The 22,015-nt window shown below is 43.8% G+C and overlaps 1 protein-coding gene across 2 annotated transcripts in view; it reads right to left on the bottom strand.

Annotated features, from left to right (window-relative positions):
• LOC120503456 (protocadherin alpha-C2-like) overlaps positions 1 to 10,909 on the bottom strand; it is an 82,188-nt gene extending 71,279 nt beyond the window's left edge. For both annotated transcript variants that reach the window (XM_039711946.1, XM_039711948.1), the window contains exon 1: positions 8,430 to 10,909. In XM_039711946.1, coding sequence (XP_039567880.1) covers positions 8,430 to 10,844 — 2,415 coding nt within the window. In that variant the 5' untranslated portion in view covers positions 10,845 to 10,909. The remainder of the gene's footprint in view (positions 1 to 8,429) is intronic.
• Between the last annotated feature and the right edge of the window lie 11,106 nt (positions 10,910 to 22,015).

Raw genomic sequence — 22,015 nt, 5'->3', positions numbered from 1 at the left:
TTTTACAATTAAAATGTAAATATTTGAATTTAAATATTTAAGATTAAATTGTGACTGATACAGGAAAGGACTAGACTTGATCTAAATTATGTTTTATTGAATTATGCTTTCGTAAAAGGATTATCATTCCTTAGCCTATGTCACCATTCAACTCCATCCTTCCCTTCCCCTTATCCATCTCCAAATACAATCATATTACTCTCCATATCCCTCAAGCCCTTTGTCTCAACCAGCTCCTGCTGTCACTCTCCCTTCCCTTACCTCTAAAAATAACACTCCAAGGCAGGCATCAGACAAGAAAAGTCAAAAGTCAGGGTCAGAAGGAGGCACTTTCCCTTGGTGAATTTTCTTTGATCACTGCTCCTTCTAGGATTTTCTAGGCCTGACCCCAAGAGTAACTCTCATAGCCAAGAAATCTTCCTAAAAACTGAATTCTTGTAATGTGGACATGAGATGCTGGTTCTGGACAGGTTGTTATTAGCACTGACAGGAGGAATTGGGAAGGTGCTTCACTCTTACACTTGCTGTGCTGTTCCCATCAGAATGAGCCACAGGGAGGGCTTGACACACATCTGCTCTTCACTTGTGTGAGGAAGCCACTGATGCTTAGCCTGCAGCAGTTCAGCCTCAATTGCCAGCCTGTCTCAATGGAAGTGGATCCATTTTTGTCACAGGAAATGCATGCCATGTTGTGCAAAATTATTCCACTCCCATTACAGTTGAGTGAGAAAAATTCTCCATTGCAAGGTTTGCATCTATTTTTGGGTGTAACCTAAATATCGAATGCCAAGTCACAGAGAGGTCACTATGCTCTGAATGTAGAAATATCTCACAGGCCTTTTGTGCAGCACAATGGCCAACACAAGCAAACAAAAGAACTGCAGCAATCCATGGCTACATGACAATCCCAGAAATCAGTCAGGGAGCCACTGCTTACTTTAGTAATCACTCGTGCCTTTATCTCTGTATAGCACAGCAGCGTACCCAGCTCTTCACTTAGCTGCCATTTATGCCATGCTGCAGAAAGACACAACAAAATACTGGAAAAGATACAATTACAGTTTACTCTACTGCTCTTATGGCCATGCACAGAGCTATTCATAGCTCTAACCCAAATAGAAAACATAAAAGCACAAATGGGTCTCATGCATCTGCATGTGTAAAACATTCAAACCTATTGTTTAATTCAGTAGCAAAAGCAGAATAAGAGTAAAGAAATAGACCTACATTTTGGAAATACACCTTATTTCTGGAAATTCAATTGAATTTTCATTTTTCTATCCTACATGTACTGGAAATTGTAATCACCTTCTCAATTAAAAAAAAAATCAGGTCTATTTCATGGACCAATCATCCCCTAGAGCCACCATTCCATTTTATGATAATTAATCTGTATTTTCCTCTGTTTTCAGTATCTTGAGTGTGACATTGAATATGTGAATATACGTGTGACATTGAATTACTCAAGGGAACAGAAATTGCTGTCACCAAGGAAGAACCAAAAAGCTGAGAGTTAAAAATCCTTAATTCCCCACTACCTGATTTCCATTATAGATTTCTGAAAGAATTTATAAATAAAAGCATAGGAGTGAAGAGAATTTGTTTTGGCTTAGGTTTTTTGTTGTTTTGTGGGGGTTTTTTTGGTTGGTTGGTTGGTTTTTTTTGGGTTTTTTTTTGTTTTTTTGGTTTTTTTTTATATGAAGCTGTCAAGTGTGAAGTAGAATAATCTCATTGAAGAAAAACAGCTGTAGATAATTTTAAATGGTGAAATCCAGCCTGTGCGACCACAAGCCCAATACCCTGTTTGTTTGGATGAAAATTTGGAGGAAAGACTAAATGAAGAGAGACTAAATAAAGAGAAATGAAGGTACACTGAAAAGGAAGGAAAATAGTCATAGATTTATCAATTTCCTAGACTGGTTTTCAATTATCTTCAATAGAAACAAACTGAAATTCATCTTATCTATTCTGATTTTAGTAAAATATTGAATATAGTGCAACATTAAAAGTTTAAGACACAAGAAGTTGGGCTATTCTAACAACAGTTCCAGAGGACAATCATATGAAATCATTCACTCCAAAATCTGGATATCTGTCAAGATAAAAGTCATTCATTTACTCTCAGGGCTGTCTTGTAGGCTTTGTCTAAATTCACATAACAAAGATGAGCAGGATGATTTGTTCATGTGACTAAGACTTTTTAACACCTAAGGCCCAAACATCCAGCATTTAGATGGATGAATTTAGGCAGAAGAACCATCTTGGGAATTAACCTTTACCCATCCACCTCTACCCCCAAAGAAGTTCTGCAATAACAGCTATGTGACTGATTAATCAACTTATTAAAACTCTGGAGGAGGTAATTGGCCTCCCGAGAGAAATCAGGTGATGTATTCCCTATGACCTGGGCAAGGAAGTATTCCTGTCTACATGAGAAGTCCTTTCTCTGAAACATATGTAAGTCTGGTCACATATTTGCAACAAAAGCAAGAAATATATATCCAAAAATGAAAAACTGATGCTGAGAAGGGATATCAGCATAACCAGATAAGTGCAGAGGTGACCATAAGAAAAAAGACTGAAAGAGATCAACTTGGTAAAACACAGACTAAGAAAGGATGTGGTTGCTTTCTAAATCATGGATAAATCAAGATATAAAGAGGGAAAGAACTACTCACATTAAAAGGGAATTGCTGGCACAAAATCAAAAGTCTACAAACTCACAGCAAAGAACAGTTGGCAGGATGTCAGAAGAGCATTTCAAAGCCTTGGAGGAATTACTTTCCAATAGGAATAATGGGCACAATCTAGTGAATTTTGTAATTAAAATTATTATTTTTACAATTAAAATGTAAATATTTGAATTTAAATATTTAAGATTAAATTGTGACTGATACAGGAAAGGACTAGACTTGATCTAAATTGAGTTATGCTTTCGTAAAAGGATTATCATTCCTTAGCCTATGTCACCATTCAGCTCCATCCTTCCCTTCCCCTTATCCATCTCCAAATACAATCATATTACTCTCCATATCCCTCAAGCCCTTTGTCTCAACCAGCTCCTGCTGTCACTCTCCCTTCCCTTACCTCTAAAAATAACACTCCAAGGCAGGCATCAGACAAGAAAAGTCAAAAGTCAGGGTCAGAAGGAGGCACTTTCCCTTGGTGAATTTTCTTTGATCACTGCTCCTTCTAGGATTTTCTAGGCCTGACCCCAAGAGTAACTCTCATAGCCAAGAAATCTTCCTAAAAACTGAATTCTTGTAATGTGGACATGAGATGCTGGTTCTGGACAGGTTGTTATTAGCACTGACAGGAGGAATTGGGAAGGTGCTTCACTCTTACACTTGCTGTGCTGTTCCCATCAGAATGAGCCACAGGGAGGGCTTGACACACATCTGCTCTTCACTTGTGTGAAAGGAAGAAGGAAGGAAGCCACTGATGCTTAGCCTGCAGCAGTTCAGCCTCAATTGCCAGCCTGTCTCAATGGAAGTGGATCCATTTTTGTCACAGGAAATGCATGCCATGTTGTGCAAAATTATTCCACTCCCATTACAGCTGAGCGAGAAAAATTCTCCATTGCAAGGTTTGCATCTATTTTTGGGTGTAACCTAAATATCGAATGCCAAGTCACAGAGAGGTCACTATGCTCTGAATGTAGAAATATCTCACTGGCCTTTTGTGCAGCACAATGGCCAACACAAGCAAACAAAAGAACTGCAGCAATCCATGGCTACATGACAATCCCAGAAATCAGTCAGGGAGCCACTGCTTACTTTAGTAATCACTCGTGCCTTTGTCTCTGTACAGCACAGCAGCGTACCCAGCTCTTCACTTAGCTGCCATTTATGCCATGCTGCAGAAAGACACAACAAAATACTGGAAAAGATACAATTACAGTTTACTCTACTGCTCTTATGGCCATGCACAGAGCTATTCATAGCTCTAACCCAAATAGAAAACATAAAAGCACAAATGGGTCTCATGCATCTGCATGTGTAAAACATTCAAACCTATTGTTTAATTTAGTAGCAAAAGCAGAATAAGAGTAAAGAAATAGACCTAAATTTTGGAAATACACCTTATTTCTGGAAATTCAATTGAATTTTCATTTTTCTATCCTACATGTACTGGAAATTGTCATCACCTTCTCAATTAAAAAAAACAACAAAATAAAATCAGGTCAGCTAAAATTGTAATTTTAAAGTACTTTTCAGTGCTTTAAATGATAACTGTGAAGTTGCTCCTAATGCCTTTTAAATATTTGTTGCTTTCTGTTACATCTATTTCTTAGGGAGCAATACAATCACCTCTCCTCAAAAGGGTCATGTAGGTTTATATTTTTAATTCCAAATTAATCAGTCTGAAAGCACTTACAGACTGCATTTAGTCAACATCCAAAATTAAATTTTAAATTTTTTAGCTGAAATTTCTAATGGTCAGTACATACATACATATATATATATGTGTGCGTGTGTCAGCATCAAATTAATTACACCCAGCATTATTTTGGTTTCAAGAGTAGATAAATGGATTTTTACAGTCTTTGCTATATATGTGTGCGTGTGTGTATGTATATATATGTATGTGTATATATATATATGCATATATAAATGTAAGAGCTCCATATATATATATATATGCATATGGAATGATCAGCATCAAATTAATTGTTATTAATTGTCAGCATTATTTTGGTTTCAAGGGTAGATAAATGGATTTTTACAGTCTTTGCCTCTTCTCCCCTACTCTGCTCAATTAATGTAAAGCCTTTGGGCTTTCCACATAAGCCAGATCTATGGTTGCCCATCTCTGAGTATTAGAAGCCAAGGAAATAAAATTGCCAAAGATGCCATCTGGGATTTATTTTGCCCACTATGAAAATCTGCAAAAAAGCATCTCATGTTACAAGTTTAAAAATTCACCTGAATGACTGAAACGCAGCAAGATGCAATGAGACACATTACAGTTGTTCTAATTATGGAGATTAGGGATACCTGGGCATTTTTATTATTATTTGGTTCTTTAATGTGTTGGTAACCTGAGTTTCCAGATCTTGCTCAACTGGAACAAAGAAATGAGTTGTGACAGTTTTTTGAGGGGTTTGGTTGGGTTTTTATTGTTGTTGTTGTTATATATATGTCATCACTATTATAAGTTTTGCAATTATGAACTACTCTCCAGCCAAAGTTACACCCCCCTGACACTGTCAGGGTCTGCAGACACCTTCTGAGTCAAGATATTGCCAAAACACTTTTCACCTCATCATTACAAAGGTTCTAACTCAACCTTTTTTTTTGTTTTGCAGATCCTCAGATAATCAATGAGCCTTTTGTGCAGCACAATGGCCAACACAAGCAAACAAAAGAACTGCAGCAATCCATGGCTACATGACAATCCCAGAAATCAGTCAGGGAGCCACTGCTTACTTTAGTAATCACTCGTGCCTTTATCTCTGTATAGCACAGCAGCGTACCCAGCTCTTCACTTAGCTGCCATTTATGCCATGCTGCAGAAAGACACAACAAAATACTGGAAAAGATACAATTACAGTTTACTCTACTGCTCTTATGGCCATGCACAGAGCTATTCATAGCTCTAACCCAAATAGAAAACATAAAAGCACAAATGGGTCTCATGCATCTGCATGTGTAAAACATTCAAACCTATTGTTTAATTCAGTAGCAAAAGCAGAATAAGAGTAAAGAAATAGACCTACATTTTGGAAATACACCTTATTTCTGGAAATTCAATTGAATTTTCATTTTTCTATCCTACATGTACTGGAAATTGTAATCACCTTCTCAATTAAAAAAAAAATCAGGTCTATTTAAGTTCTGCTAAAATTGTAATTTTAAAGTACTTTTCAGTGCTTTAAATGATAACTATGAAGTTGTTCCCAATGCCTTTTAAATATTTGTTGCTTTCTGTTACATCTATTTCTTAGGGAGCAATACAATCACCTCTCCTCAAAAGGGTCATGTAGGTTTATATTTTTAATTCCAAATTAATCAGTCTGAAAGCACTTACAGACTGCATTTAGTCAACATCCAAAATTAAATTTTAAATTTTTTAGCTGAAATTTCTAATGGTCAGTACATACATACATATATATATATGTGTGCGTGTGTGTATGTATATATATGTATGTGTATATATATATATGCATATATAAATGTAAGAGCTCCATATATATATATATATGCATATGGAATGATCAGCATCAAATTAATTGTTATTAATTGTCAGCATTATTTTGGTTTCAAGGGTAGATAAATGGATTTTTACAGTCTTTGCCTCTTCTCCCCTACTCTGCTCAATTAATGTAAAGCCTTTGGGCTTTCCACATAAGCCAGATCTATGGTTGCCCATCTCTGAGTATTAGAAGCCAAGGAAATAAAATTGCCAAAGATGCCATCTGGGATTTATTTTGCCCACTATGAAAATCTGCAAAAAAGCATCTCATGTTACAAGTTTAAAAATTCACCTGAATGACTGAAACACAGCAAGAAGCAATGAGACACATTACAGTTGTTCTAATTATGGAGATTAGGGATACCTGGGCATTTTTATTATTATTTGGTTCTTTAATGTGTTGGTAACCTGAGTTTCCAGATCTTGCTCAACTGGAACAAAGAAATGAGTTGTGACAGTTTTTTGAGGGGTTTGGTTGGGTTTTTATTGTTGTTGTTGTTGCTATATATATGTCATCACTATTATAAGTTTTGCAATTATGAACTACTCTCCAGCCAAAGTTACACCCCCCTGACACTGTCAGGGTCTGCAGACACCTTCTGAGTCAAGATATTGCCAAAACACTTTTCACCTCATCATTACAAAGGTTCTAACTCAACCTTTTTTTTTGTTTTGCAGATCCTCAGATAATCAATGATATTCCCAAAGTATCCAATGCATTAGGTACAGGTTATTTACATACTGCCATCTGCTATTTTCCTAGGTTCTACAGTTTTTTCAGGAAGGACATCAACTCTTCTTCTTTTGCAAGACCTACGTATTCCACATACCCCTCTCTGAACCCACAACATCTGCAACCCTCTGCTGCTGCAGATAACAGAATTAAAACAAATTATGCCTGATTAAATACTAGGAAAACCATCATGTGTAAATCAAATCTGGTCAACACATGAATAGGGGAAGGCATGATGAACGAATTGCATAGTGAAGAGCAAATCTGGAACTTATCTAGGAGGGAAAGCTTCCAAAATTCACTGCTTGGGAATTCAAGAGTTATAAACCAAAGTGTTATATAATTTAATGTATATTTGATAGTCCAAAGAAGTTATTGAAGCTACCCTTACATCAAGGTTCAAAAAGGAGCTGAGCATTTATATGTATTTAACTGTAAAATAAAGATTTCAAAGGTGAAAATAAACATAATGGCTACAGATTGAGAACAGCAGAAAGCAAATTACACCATGTCTGTCTAACCTGAGCTCTTACATTTCCCTTGGAAACATCTGGAGCAGCTCCTACCAGACACAGAGTACTGTCCTGAACAGACCCAACAGTGGTTAGTTCCTGCTATGCACACCAAGGAATCTGACAGTCTGCAGGCAAAACATCTCAAAACTTCATAAAAATATAAAGACGACTCACAGGACCTATTAAAAATAGATATAAGACAACTGATTCTTGGACAAGTAATGCAGCAACACCCAGCAGATTAGGCCTGCAGACATTGTCCACTGTGTAGCCCTACACTGTGATCACACGAGGATATTTTCTCCTGCAAAGTCACTCACCACACTACTGAGAAGAAGTCAGCTTAGTCAGAGGCCTGGAAGAGAATTATTTTAGATTCACAAAACCTATGGATTTCTTGGAAAGTGAGATGAGCACTCCAAGTCACATACATTTCCTAAAGAGGTGCTGGATATGGAATTACAGCTAATCCATCTTAGGAATTGCAAGCCAGCATCTTGGCTCAACAAACTACTCCACTTCAATAAAAATAAATCTCAGGAATGTCAGGGCAGGGATAAAAAAAATTTAAAACCATAAAATCATAGACTCTGCACAGTGTATCTTAGAACCTCCCATTGATCAGAAACTTGCATGGACTTGTATCATGCCCCTACTTAGCTCTCTGAAAACAATGGCTTGGCTTGCAAGGTATTTTTTTTTTTCATTTACACCTTTACCTTCAGTTGTGTCTGAAGGTCCTTAATGTTTACAGCGGGAAAAAAAAAATCTCTTTTGTCCATGACAAAATCTCTTTTGTCATCTCATGACAATATTTCAGCCAAAGAGATTCTTCACATTAGGAAATACATTAAATAAACCGAAATTTCCTTCAGGTGCCATGAATTGATGGCTGTTTTCCTGCAAATGCCCTCAGTATGTTCTGCACTGAGCAGCCTAGTGCAGGCATGAGGCCAAGAAAACAAGTGAAAGGAAGAAGCACTTACCACGAGGACAGCGCTCAACCGGTCACTCTGGACCTGCTGCACTTGGATGCAGGGTCCTGGCACTTGTAACCTTGAGCCACTAGGAACATTCCCAGCATCTCCATTTGGGATGCTGCTGTTACCAGGCCCAAGACCTACAGATGCCCTGTACAAGTAGGTGTGAGTGAGTTTACCCACACCAGTGACCTCCAGCATGTCTGGTGGGAGGTGGGAGCTGGGAAGCATGTGCACACTGTAGCAATACTTTTTATAGTCCTCAGCTGGGCAGCAGCAGCCACAGCAGCAGCAAGTCCGGCACCGGCAGAGCCGGATGATGGCGAGGAAGAAGATGAACGCCGCGAAGATGAACGAGACACAGGCAAGGGAAACGATCAAGTAGATGTTCGTGGCGTTGAGCAGGGGCGGTGGCTCCCCGCTGTCATCGAAGTCTGGCAGAGCCTGGGGCAGGGTGTCAGCCAGCAGGATGCCCACGGTCACGGTGGAGGAGAGCGGCGGATCCCCGTGGTCCCGCACCACCACCACCACCTTGTGCTTGAGGAAGTCGGTGGAGCGCATGGAGCGCGTGGTGCGCAGCTCGCCGGTGTGCGGTGACAGCTGGAACAGGGTGGAGTCGGAGGAATGGGCGAGGTGATAGGAAAGCCAGGCGTTCTCTGCATTGTCCTCGTCATCTGCCACCACTTTGGTCACCAGGTAGTCCTCATCAGCCAGGCGGGGCACAACTTCCACAGCTACTGAGCCGTTCTGGCTGGTGGGGTACAGGATTTCTGGGGCATTGTCATTCTGGTCTGAGATGTAAACATTCACTGTTATGGCAGCACTCAAGGCTGGTGACCCATTGTCCTTGGCTTCCACTTGGAAATGGAAGCTCCTAAGCTGCTCAAAATCAAAGGCACGTTTTGCATAGATGCTCCCATTGGCCAGGTTCATAGACAAAAAGCTGGTCAGAGCACTGCCTGCAACTGTGGAATTCCTGAGTGTGTAAGAGACCCGTCCATTCTCCCCTATATCAGGGTCAGACGCCGAAACCTGGTAGAGAAAAGCACCAAGTGGATTGTTCTCCTCCACAAACACATCGAATGCATCAGCACTGAAGACTGGGGGGTTATCATTCACGTCAGAAATCTGCACCCAAACAGTCTTCTGAGTGGTGAGAGGAGGAGAACCCAAGTCCGTGGCAGTAATGGTGATGTTGTACTCACTGATCAGCTCTCGGTCCAGAAGCTCACTGGTGACAAGGCTGTAGTAGTTTTGAAGGGAAGGCTTTAACTGGAAGGGAAGGTTTTCAGAGATCTGACAGGCTACTTTCCCATTCTCCCCGGGGTCCTTATCCAAAATACTCAGCAGAGCTATCACTGTGCCAGGAACCGCATCCTCAGGAATGGGACTGGAAAGGGATGTAATTGTAATCTCTGGGCCATGATTGTTCACATCTGTGATTTCCACCAGCAGCTTAGCTGTGCTGGACATGCCAAATGCCCCATTATCCCTTGCCTCAATCAGCATCTCGAGAAGGGGTCTCTGAACAGCTAAAACACCATTGACTGTCACCTCCCCAGTGTGTGGGTGAATTGAGAACATTCGCTGTAAGTCAGCAGAAGTTGTATTGCTAAAGGAATACCTGACCTCTCCATTTGGACCTTCATCCAAGTCCGTGGCATGCACTTGGACTACCAAAGTGCCACTGGGGGAGTTCTCCAAGATACTCGCCCTGTAGACTGAGTGCTCAAATTCTGGTGCATTGTCATTGGTATCCAGCACAGTCACAATGACCGGGACATCACCAGACTTTGGAGGGTTCCCACCATCTTTGGCTGTAAGCACAAGTCTGTGAGTGGCTTGCTGCTCCCTGTCTAAGGCTTTCTTCAGCACCAATTCAGGATATTTACTCCCATCCCCGCGTATTTGCATTTCCAAATAGAAATGTTCATCAGGGCTCAGAGTATAATTCTGGACACTGTTAGCACCTTCATCCAGATCCTGGGCGTTGGGGAGTGTAAACCGTGCCCCAGGTGACAGGAACTCCGGCACGTTTATATGATATTCACTTAAGGGAAAGCTGGGGGAGTTGTCATTTATGTCCAACACTTTGAATTCCATCCTGTAAAGCTCTAGAGGGTTTTCTAACACGAGCTCGTAATTCAGAAGACAGACAGACTTTAACTCACAAAGCTGTTCTCTGTCTATGGGCTCGTTAACAGACAAAGCCCCTGTGCTGGCATTTATATTAAAATATTGCTTACTTGAACCGGTGATCATGCGAAATTTCCGAGCTGAAAGTGTAGCTGCATCTATTCCTAAATCCTTTGCTATGTTCCCAACAGACGCTCCTCGCTCTGTTTCCTCGGCGATGGAATACACTATTTGCCCCTCCGCGGTGCAGCAAATAAGGCAGAAAACCATTAAATAGCCCCGCATGCTTCCTCCCCTGGCTCAGCTCCCCGCAGACCGGCTCAGCAGGAACATAATCCAGAATTTCAGCGGACACCCCAAGTTCCCGCCGCGGAGCGATCGGGCACCGGGGCGCCCCGGCGGCCAGTCCGGTGCAGGCGCGGGAGGCTCCGCGGCGGCTGCGCTGCCCCGGGCCGTGCNCGCTCGCTGTGACCGGAGCGCCGGCCCCGCGCGGTTCTTAGACGGGCGGCGGCGGCGCCACCCAGAGGCCGCGGGACACCCGCGCCACCGGGGAGGGGGCTGCGCTCCCCCCGCCGCCGCTGCCCCGCCGGCCGCTTCTCCTCCCCGTCCCTTCTCCCCGTCTTTCTTTAACGCCCCGACGGAGCGGGGGGCTGCGCGCAGCCGAGTGCGCGTCATGGATGTGTTTCCGTGAAAAAGAGAGGCAGAGCAGAGCCCCCTCCTCCCTCCGCTCCTGGCGGGAGAGGCAGAGAGAGGATGCGCTGTCAGGGAACCGCGCTGGAAGGGAAAGGTGGATGAGAAGTGACAGGCATCGGCTAAACATGGGTCAGCACAGCCCAGACACGCTCCGGCTGAGCACAACATTTCCCAGAGGGGGTTTAAGAGCACAATTAGAGGAGGCAGCCGACTCTACCTCTGACTTTACAGGAAAAAAAAAAAAAAATAAAAAGAAAAAGAAAATAGAGGTTCCTTCCTGCTTCACCTTCTAAACAAGAGAAATTAACACGAATTATTGGAGGGAAGGGTCTCTGCTCTGACAGTCAGATCACCCCCCAGCCACAGATGAGCTCCCATCCAGCCTCCCAAAGCACGATGGGGGTGGCTTGGGTGGCAGGGGGAAATGGGAGGCTGCGGAAGTTCAATTACTCGCATAGAAATAAATATCAGCACTAAAGAGGTTTTGCATTTAGGACATACCCAGAGATTGTGGGGAGAAATGAGCTGGTACCACACAGAGACTGCAAATCATGAGTGAAAAAAAAATACATCAAAGCTCTCTCCCCCAGCTTTCCTCACAGACGGAACAGTTACCAAATACACCCCAAAGCAGGTATAAGAAGGCAGAAAAGCATTTCAAAATATCCTCCTGGAAAACCTTCCCGGAATGATCCTTAGCAGCAGTTTATACAGATGGGCCCTGGCAGCACCTCCATCTCCTCTATTCCTCTATTTCCACTTCCCTTCTGTGAGAGCTTGTTGTGATGAGATCCTGATGATCGATCAAAAGCAAGAGGCTTTAAATGTGTAACAAGGACAGATCTTAACCCTCCTCATATTCATTGTGCCTCTTTCTGCAGCTGAGAATTTCCAGGCAAGTGAAACAGAACATTTCAATTATATATAGAATACATAGGGCCTTTTTAAAAGAGAGAAAATCTGGAGCACAGCCAAAAGTTGTACATTAAATTTAAAAAAAATCAATATACATCTGTTTGCATCTTCACAACTCAGCAAAACCTCACAGTGAGGTTCTCATCCTGGCACACTTGAACAGATCTTGGTCTGCTCCAGCACGACTGTCTACAGATGTGATTTTTTTTTAACTCCAGGAGGTCCTGGCAGTACCTGAATGTTGCATTTTACTTCTGCTCATTGATGCTACAGAATCCCTTACAGCTGAGGGGTAGCAGGGGTGGCAGCAGAAATCAGAGAGAAAGCTACAGAGCTGCTGCTGTGCATCCACCTCAATCCACAGAGGACATAAATCTGTCAATAACCCATTTCACACTGTAACAATGCAAGTACTCATGGTTTGCTGCTTATTCCTTTGTCTTTTCTTGATTGTTAAGTGCAGAAATACCCAATTCCTATCCAATTACTACAGAATTGTCATTCAGACTCCCCCTACTCCCAACCTGCCCTGGATTCCTCTTCTGCAACGATGTTATCTACAATACCTGAGAAGCTGTGGGTTTTCTGCTCTGTAGTGATGCACAGTCGTTCTAAACATCCCGAGTCAATGCAATAACATCTGTTAAAGTCACAGGAAAGACTGATGTATGTCCTTAACATTAACCTGCAACAAGGATAAATCCATCTGTCCAGGAAGAGCTGAAAAGCCACATATTGATCCCCCAGGTGCACACACAGGTAAAACACACAGCTTCTACCTACCCATCTGTGACTCCAGTTTACAATGAAGAAACCCAAGAATTTTGGGCTCAACATCCTCCTGTTGTGCAGAGAAACCCCCTCAAAGGCAGATTGTCCTCAAATATAATATTGGAATGACGAGCTGTAGTTCTTAATTGTGGTGCCTGAAATACTAGCAGTGCTAGCAGAAACTGATTAGTGAATGGCCAAAATCAAAGTAATTGCACATTTGCCTCTCAGATGTACTCACCTTTTGAGAAGTATCAGCAGCCTACAATGATATTAGTCTTTATTCCATTAATTTACTACTCATCTACCATGAAATCAGTTCTTCATCTTTCTGCTACATCTCTAATTTTGCAGCATTGCCCAGTGCTTGTTTACAGGACTCTACATTAATTTGTCTTCACTTGTTTTTAACATTTTTAAACCTCACCACCCTGCTTTTGTGTTTTGGCATAGCTTGTCCTCTTGTCATTTTCCACTATGGACAGTGATGTGTCAGGCAGCTTTGATCACCAGAACGTGCATGTAGTCAGCACCATGTCAGCACCCAGATCCTACCACGCTGCCTTCCCAACCCCACACACGAGTGTCTGATCCTCACACCACTCAGGTAAACAGCTCTGGGTCACAGCTAAGATCCAGTGCTCAGTAATATTAAATATCAAGGACCAGTTACAACACAGACACTGCTGCCATGAAGGGAATAACAGAGTGGTGCCACGGGGGCAGAATCCGGCCTTGCCCGTTGTGTAAAGCCACTGCTCTGCTTGCCTGAGTCCCAGGCATGCTCCTCCCTGCCTGTTTGCACTTTCCCTTCGGGATCCAGCTCAAGGCAGTCTCAAATGTAAGACACTGCTGCCATGAAGGGAATAACAGAGTGGTGCCACGAGGGGGGGAATCCAGCCTTGCCCGTTTTGTGAAGCCACTGCTCTGCTTGCCTGAGCCCCAGGCATGCTCCTCCCTGCCTGTTTGTGCTTTCCCTTCCGCATCCAGCTCAAGGCAGTCTCAAGTGTGCCTTTATACACAGGGTCCCTACTCACTTTTTGGGCCACCCTTCCACCTAATCCTTCTTTTCAGGGTCTCCAATCTCAAAGATCTCCTCTCCATTTCAATTCACTGACCCTAATTACATTACAATGCTGTACTAAAGAATTAAGTTGCACTGAACACCTTTAACACAGACACTTCCCTTGGTATCACAGCAGACAATCTAACCTCTGTTTAAAACCCCTCATCTTACGTTTGCCTTCCGTTTGCCATACCCAAACCATTCCCTATTCCCTTCTCTCCGTTGGACCCATTCTTAGAGCCCATTTGACCCAAATGATGGAGGAATTCATCTTTGTGATCCTTCTGTGGTACCATTCATTTCCACACGACTCCTCATCATGTCTCACTTCCTGACATGTTCAGCGAGCTCTTCCTCCACCCTCCTCTGCCCTTACACCGCCTCGGAGGGCACTCATTCTCCCTCCCTACCTTACATTTTCAGGCAATCCTCCCCTTTTCCTGCGGCTGGACGTCGCTAGTCCAGCCACGCGCGTTGTGCTCAGAGCAACGGCGGCTGCCAGAAGAAACTGTTACACCAGAAAAGGCAAAACGGAAGGCGAAGAGCAAAACTGGTTTGTGTGGTGGCTGTGGAGCACCACACGAAGGGACACTGGTGATGAAGGGAACATCATCGTTATGTCAGCGATGATTTTAAAGCGCCGTTCCGTGGGCAATGCATCAGAGGCGGTGCCTTCGATGGAAGTTTGCGCGGTGCTGGGGCTTGGGACAATCCCAGGGGCTCTCACCAGAACCGAGGGGCGTCCATTGGTGCTAAATTAGGGCACTGAACTTCAGCGGGAGACAGCAGGGGAATCTGTGAAGGAGAACGGACGGAACAGCAGCTCTGCTGTTTCTCGTTCCGCGGAAAGCGATGAGCTCTGCGCGACGGCAGCTGCCCCCGGAGGGCAGCTCCAGCCCCCAGGGCCGCCCGAAAGGAGCACATGAAAAGCTCCCACAATAATGGGAACCCGGCAGTACATAGGGTCTGCCTGCGAACCAAGGACGACCGGACCTCGGACCGAGCCCAGATCGCCAGCGCGGAGCTGCGGACGGAGGTGCAAGGACCCCGCTGCGCCTTTCACTCGAGAGGAAGGACGGGGGTGCCCCAGAGACCCCAAACACCGGGCTCCTCCCGCTCGGGAGGTGTGGCAGGCAGCCGCGCTGAGCCCTGCGGGAGCCCCCCAGACCAGGCTCGCTCTCAGCCCTGCGCTTCTCCCAGTGGATGGGACGGAAACAACCTCGGCAGCATCGCCGGGCTGATCTGCTCTGAGCCCCTCTGCATTGCCAAGGCGGGCTGTGCCTGCTGGCAGAGCGAGCAGTGCTGTCAGGATGCCCTTCAAAAAGCTCGCAGCTGCTCCTTGGGGACGCGGAGCACAGATGACTTTTAGCTATCAGCAGCCCGGAATAACAATCTCACATGCAGAGAATTTCTAGATTCCCACGAAAATCCTCACTACCCCCATCGAGGCACAGAAACAGGCACCCACTGCATGTTATTCAGTACATCGCAGGAAAGATCTCGTCTCTTTAATACGAGGACACAGATCGGTGTGTTGACCCCCAGTCAGAGACCACCGGACTTGACAGAAGCTGGCGGGGAGGACACCAGCGATAGCGGGCACGGGGGCTCAGTCCCGCTCGGGCGGCAGGAGCGGCTCCGAGCCGAGCACTCAGAGTCTCTGACAACTCCGAGGCAGCCGTGCCGAGCATTTTCCTGCCTGTAAAATCTCCTTTGAAAGCTGCAAAACATCCTCCGGCCACCACGGCGGAGCAGGCGCTGCTGCCGCTTCCCCTCCGCCTCTCCCGCCGCCGCAGCCGCCCGCAGAAGCGCTCGGCAGCGCTCCCGGCTGCCAGCCCCGCCTCGGTGCCAGGCTTGCGCTGAGCCTGACAACACCGCCTTAATCAGAGTCACTCTCCAGAACAGCGGGCGGCGATAAGAACAACCTGGGCTGGCAGCGGCTGACAGCTCTGCGCGAAATTGGCATCGTTTATTCAGGGCACTGAAGGATATTCTAGAGCCTTCTCCTACCCAGACTATTCCACGAAGTAAAAGCATCCACGAGCTGTTTCCAAAGTTAAGATTGCTTTATGTTTCTAACAGAAATATTGAAATAGTTTCTTGACAGTGTACGTCTATAACAAACGCCGGTAAATTCAACTCATTACTGCAGTCAGAGAAACGAAGGGGAAACCGAACAGAAGCCAAATCCTGCCCTGCCCCGAGCGATCGGCACTGAGACCCCACACGGCCCTTAATCATAACCTAAAGAAACGAGTCGCTTCCCACACCTGTGAGCAAATGCTGTTTCTCCATCTTCTACAGAGGTAGTTAAATCTGTTTATAAGTTTAAAATACACGTTTTTCCTTTAGAAAATTGTGGTTCCGTCACACCTATGTGATTAAAGGAAAGAAGTGACAGTTCTACAGAGCTGGGGCAAACCTTGCTCCTCACAAGTGAAGTAGTTCACCCATTAAGTGGTGATGACCCACTCTCCTTCAGCACCCGACTCCCGTTCACCATCAAAAGACACTAAATAAACAATCCTCAGCAAGTACACAAAGAACTCAAACTTAAAGCCGGTACTAATTGATTTAAGAGAAGAAAAGATAAAATCGTGCGACACACTGAAATGTTTTTCTAGGGATCAACGAGTAATAACCCACTCCTACGATACTTTTCAAAAAGGACATGAAGTTTTCAAAATTCGTTGCTGTTTTCTGTACACCTATAAGCACCATTCTCGTAATTTTGGAAACAACGATCCGTCATTTAAATTCTACAGCCTGTGTCCTTCCTCTAAAGATATCCATTAGCTCAAAACCCAACCAAGTGTACTTAGTCAAACTAAAAATACCACGTTTACAGCTATCACTGTGTCTTAAAAATATGGGGGTTAACCAAAGAAATTGAATGCATAACACGAAATTATATACGTACTGCTTGGTTTTATTACTCCGACAGCTTTACACATTTCGCTTTGAAGCTATAGACAAAATTAAATTAAACAGAAGAGATCTTCCCTTTTTCTTTTAAAAATTGCTTTAATTTTCTGACACTGAACAAGAAAGGCTAATCATGACCCTAAAGTCTTATCTCAAAGAGTGCCTTGAAGCTGGTCGAGATGAGAACCGAGACAATTCAGTGCCATCAGTGAAAGGAAAAGATCAGCTGAAAAATAATGATGTTGAAAACAACACGGTAATTAAACAATCGCTCTCTGCGTCGGGAAATCATTGAGGAAAATAGTACTGAAACTGTTCTCTCGGTATTTTCTGCTCTACTGCTGAGAGAGCCAAAAGCTGTCAACCTACCATGACTGAATACCACACACAGAAATTTTCCGTTATAATTTTCCCTTAACCAATTTCCCGCCTCTCTCGTCTCCCACCAAATTTGGACTCTTTTTTTCTACAGCGTATTTCTGTATGCATGGGATAAAATGAAGCCCGATCACTACGAAGACTGACATCAGGAGGAGGGAAATGGTAAATTACCACCCCATGCCTCAAAGAGACCTCAATTTTTCCACAAAACATCCTGGATTTTATTTGACTCTACCCTCACACACGCACATATTTTCGATGAATTTCCAGAGACAGAACAACGCTCACAACTTCCAACATTTCATCCGCCCTTTTCGCCCCAAAATTATCATCACATGTATTTCAGTTTCTCCACAGTGGAGAATCGTGACAATAAGAAAGCTTCTAAATCTAAAAACTCAGAGCGCATCTTGGCGCTTGACTGACAACAATCATCACGTAAGTGAAAACGCACCTGGTTCACAGAAAAAATTACATTCACCTTGAGGGAGATATCAAATTACTCAATACTGAACAAATCACAGGTTGAAAGATGATTAAAACACGAAAATAAAATAACCCATTAACAACTAGTACTGCAAGTTGATGGCAAGTAGGCAATAAAAACCAAAAATTACAAACCCCAATAATGAAATATCGTCCAGTGCAAGATAAGACTTTAAAGTGAAATGAAAAAACATGGAAATTTTGAGGAGCAATCACGTATACAGAAAATGAAATTTCAAAAGAAAGCAGATCAAGTCTGAATACAACACACGGCAAAGCTAGGACATCGATCTACACTCTTATTACAGAAAGTGGTTTAAAACATCGAGGATTCATGTATTAAGGAAATCGTACTACCAAAAAGAGAGAAACAAAAATATAAGTTTTTGAAGACTCTTACCAAGCTTGAAGCAAGAGGGGAGAGAGACGCCCCCTTCCCAGCAGAAACGTTTTCTGCAGCACAACCGGGCGGCGGCGGATGGGACAAGCGGCACGCCGCTCCGCTTTCTCGGCGCCCCGCCCGCGCCGGTCCGCCGCATCCTTCCTCCGGCTGACAGCACCGTGACTGAGGCTCGGGGAGGAGCTGCGGCCCTTCCGTGGCTCACGGCGCCTTCGCGGCCAACAGCGGCATCTGGTGTCCGACCGCGGCTCCTTCCGTGAGCCGCCGCCTGCTGCCCTCCTCTCGCTGCGGCTCCGTGCGGGGACGGACCTGCCGTGGCTCCGCCCGCTCAGCCAACGCGCTCCGAGATTTCCCTTCCGAACACTGCCTTCCCCCGCAGCGGTAATAGTTGGTCCTTTTGTATCCCCTTTCTCTCCTCCTGTTTCTCTTCTCCTTCCTTAAGGCACTTTAACTGAGAAGCACTATTGCCAAAATGTACCTATAATGGGACGCCCATATTAACGCGGGAGTCATACCTAGGAATATCTTCACTGCATAAAGCCTACCCCACTTCTGATCTCCAGACTTCATCCGTGACTGAGGCTCGGGGCGGAGCTGCGGCCCTTCCGTGGCTCCCGGCGCCTTCGCGGCCAACAGCGGCATCTGGTGTCCGACCGCGGCTCCTTCCGTGAGCCGCCGCCTGCTGCCCTCCTCCCGCTGCGGCTCCGTGCGGGGATGGACCTGCCGTGGCTCCGCCCGCTCAGCCAACGCGCTCCGAGATTTCCCTTCCGAACACTGCCTTCCTCCGCAGCGGTAATAGGTGGTGCTTTTGTCTCCTCTTTCTCTTCTCCTTCCTTAAAGCACTTTAATTGAGAAGCACTATTGCCAAAATGTACCTATAATGGGACACCCATATTAACGCGGGAGTCATACCTAGGATTATCTTCACTGCATAAAGCCTACCCCACTTCTGATCTCCAGACTTCATCTTCTCTTATGCCTGAGGAGGCATAACTCAATTTTCTCATTTATGTTTTCTTTCAGAAGATACTTCAGCTGGTTCCTCTACCGAAGTAGACTGGATCTTCAATGTACCTGCCGTGGCTCCGCCCGCTCAGCCAACGCGCTCCGAGATTTCCCTTCCGAACACTGCCTTCCTCCGCAGCGGTAATAGGTGGTGCTTTTGTCTCCTCTTTCTCTTCTCCTTCCTTAAAGCACTTTAATTGAGAAGCACTATTGCCAAAATGTACCTATAATGGGACACCCATATTAACGCGGGAGTCATACCTAGGATTATCTTCACTGCATAAAGCCTACCCCACTTCTGATCTCCAGACTTCATCTTCTCTTATGCCTGAGGAGGCATAACTCAATTTTCTCATTTATGTTTTCTTTCAGAAGATACTTCAGCTGGTTCCTCTACCGAAGAAGACTGTATCCTCGATCTTCCATCTGTAGAAAGCACTCAGGTCTTCAGAAGACATAGATTCACATGTAATGTACTTGGTCAAGTCCAGAAATGCTAGAAAATAATAGAAATTGCTTACCTTTTCATGGCTTTGTGACAGAGATGTAGCTGAGAAATTCCACACAGTCTCCTTGATTTTTTTTTGTAGATTAAATAATACAGTACACCCATCATATGGCAAAGAATACATGTGTCTGTCCATGGCAGAATTGTTTTGCCTTCCGAAGTGTATTTCCAACCGAGTAAAGCATCAGCAAATACCAATTCCAAAGGCTTTCAAATCCCTCAGCGACTCCCTAACTCTATTCTCTAAACATTCTGACAGAGCAGAAATCCTCTCAGAAGGGTGAAATAGCTCAAGGAACCTGAATTCTCTCATCTTTATGTATTGGTACTTTCTCTAAGTTTTATCCCCCAAGTGTAGCTGCACAATGAAGATCAAGGTCTTGGTTATAATTTTTAGGCATGTAGAAACTCACACTACGGCAAAGCCATGTGCCCATTACTGATGGAGATGAGCTGCTGCAGGACACAACAGAATCATTCAACCACAACACAACTGAAGATGAGATAAAAGGCTTGCACCACTGTTCTGGCAAGGCACAGTTCATCTCATAGCAGGTTCCCAGGCTCCCACCTCATCTACTGGCATAAATACATCAGAGCCTCTTCTCTACACAGGTACAGCACTTTCTGCTGCCCCGTCCTGTAGGCCAGGCAGTAATATAAACCAGGGAATTTCACAGATTAGTGAGTTGCTGGTTCTACCACAGGAGGAATCAACGATGCATGCACCCAAAGGTAAAGAACGACAACAAAAAAGGAACATACAAAACGCTAAAAAAGTCCATGTGGGTCTGTCAACAGATATTTTTAATTACATATGTTGCTATTCTAACTGTTGTCTTGATTTATTTCTAGGTTTCCATTGTCAGTCCTGTGTTCAAGGATCACTGTTCAAAATTTCAGGGAAGCAGGGCTGAAAAAGCAAACAGGTTTTTTTCCATTCTCTCAAATCCCTGCTGTATTGCCAACATTTCTGTAACCATTTCTATGAAGGCAGAAACAAATGAAACCTGTCACCTTTGCAAACTTTCTCTCAAAATATTACTGACCTTAAGAGACTACAAGACAGTAAACCACAGTGATGGCAAACGGCACAGACTCTGAAATAAAAGACCATTATTTGGCAGCATGGCTTTCATTCACAATTGCCAACACATCTCCTGATAAAATCAAACTAAATCACTCTGGAAATCGGGAGTTTCAAGAATCATCCATCTCCGTATTCACATGATTATCATAAGGCAAGCACACAATGAGAAAAAAAAATCAGTTTATTTTAAAACTATTCTCAGGGAAGGGAAAAACAAAATTAAATCAAGTAATCACAAATAAGATAATGTTAAAACTCTACAACATCCTAGAAATACAATGCCTATGACTGCTGTGTACATGGGACTACCCAAGTCAGAAACCAAACTGAGGTGCTTCTACAAATATATTAATGCACCAAAACCAAGTCCTCTACCAATATGTTTTCCTCAGTCTAGCACTACAGCTGCACATTTTGGCATCTACTTTGGTTTGTGTTCTTCTGCATTTAAGTACCATACATTAGAAAGAGCATTTCAATCATACTTAAAAGGGGGAAGTGTGAAATGCATCTCTTTTCATGTCCATAGTAATTCTGTAGTACTTCACAAACTAATATATGCCATGCATGGTGAAGAGGTTGGAACTTTATATATAGATTTTTGTTTCAAAGGTGAATCAAAGAGGAGGACAGACTTCTGTGTAAGAAAAGACTGGAAATCAGCAATTCACAGCAGTCAAAAGCAAGAAATTCATTAGAAATGCCCCCCTGTAAGACAGGGAAATATGGGCAAGTGAAGATACTCCACTGAAAATGAGAGAGTGAAAGAGGCACTCAGACTTCTGATTAATGCCACAGATAAAAGAAAAACAGACCTGATAACACCAGCAAGACAAGGCAAACACTGCAGTCAGGCAGAAATCTTTATCAATAATTGTTCCATTTAATAGCTCATGAGGGGATCTCAGAATGTCATGAACAGTGATGTATCAAAGATTAGAGGAGATATCACCTTATGGAGCAGAGTTCAAATACAGGTCAGCAGAAAAAACTGCAGAAAGAGTTGATTACTCTGAAGACGTAGGTAGGAAGCTGGCAAAATATTTTCACTGCAGGGGACTGTAAAGCTGAGTAGGCAAGAAAAAGATGTGGCTTCAAGACAGATGGCAATTGATTCTGAAACAGCCACTGAAGGTTCTAAAATTACAAAATAGAGAAGATAGTGACATAGAGAAGAATTTCATTCTCATTGCCATCAAAGAGGCAAGACTCGTGA

The sequence above is a fragment of the Passer montanus genome, unplaced genomic scaffold, assembly GCF_014805655.1.
Source record: "Passer montanus isolate IOZ18808 unplaced genomic scaffold, ASM1480565v1 scaffold257, whole genome shotgun sequence".
In the NCBI taxonomy this organism is placed as follows: domain Eukaryota; kingdom Metazoa; phylum Chordata; class Aves; order Passeriformes; family Passeridae; genus Passer; species Passer montanus.
The sequence above is the reverse complement of the archived record's forward strand: the minus strand, read 5'-3'. Positions and strand labels throughout refer to the sequence as shown.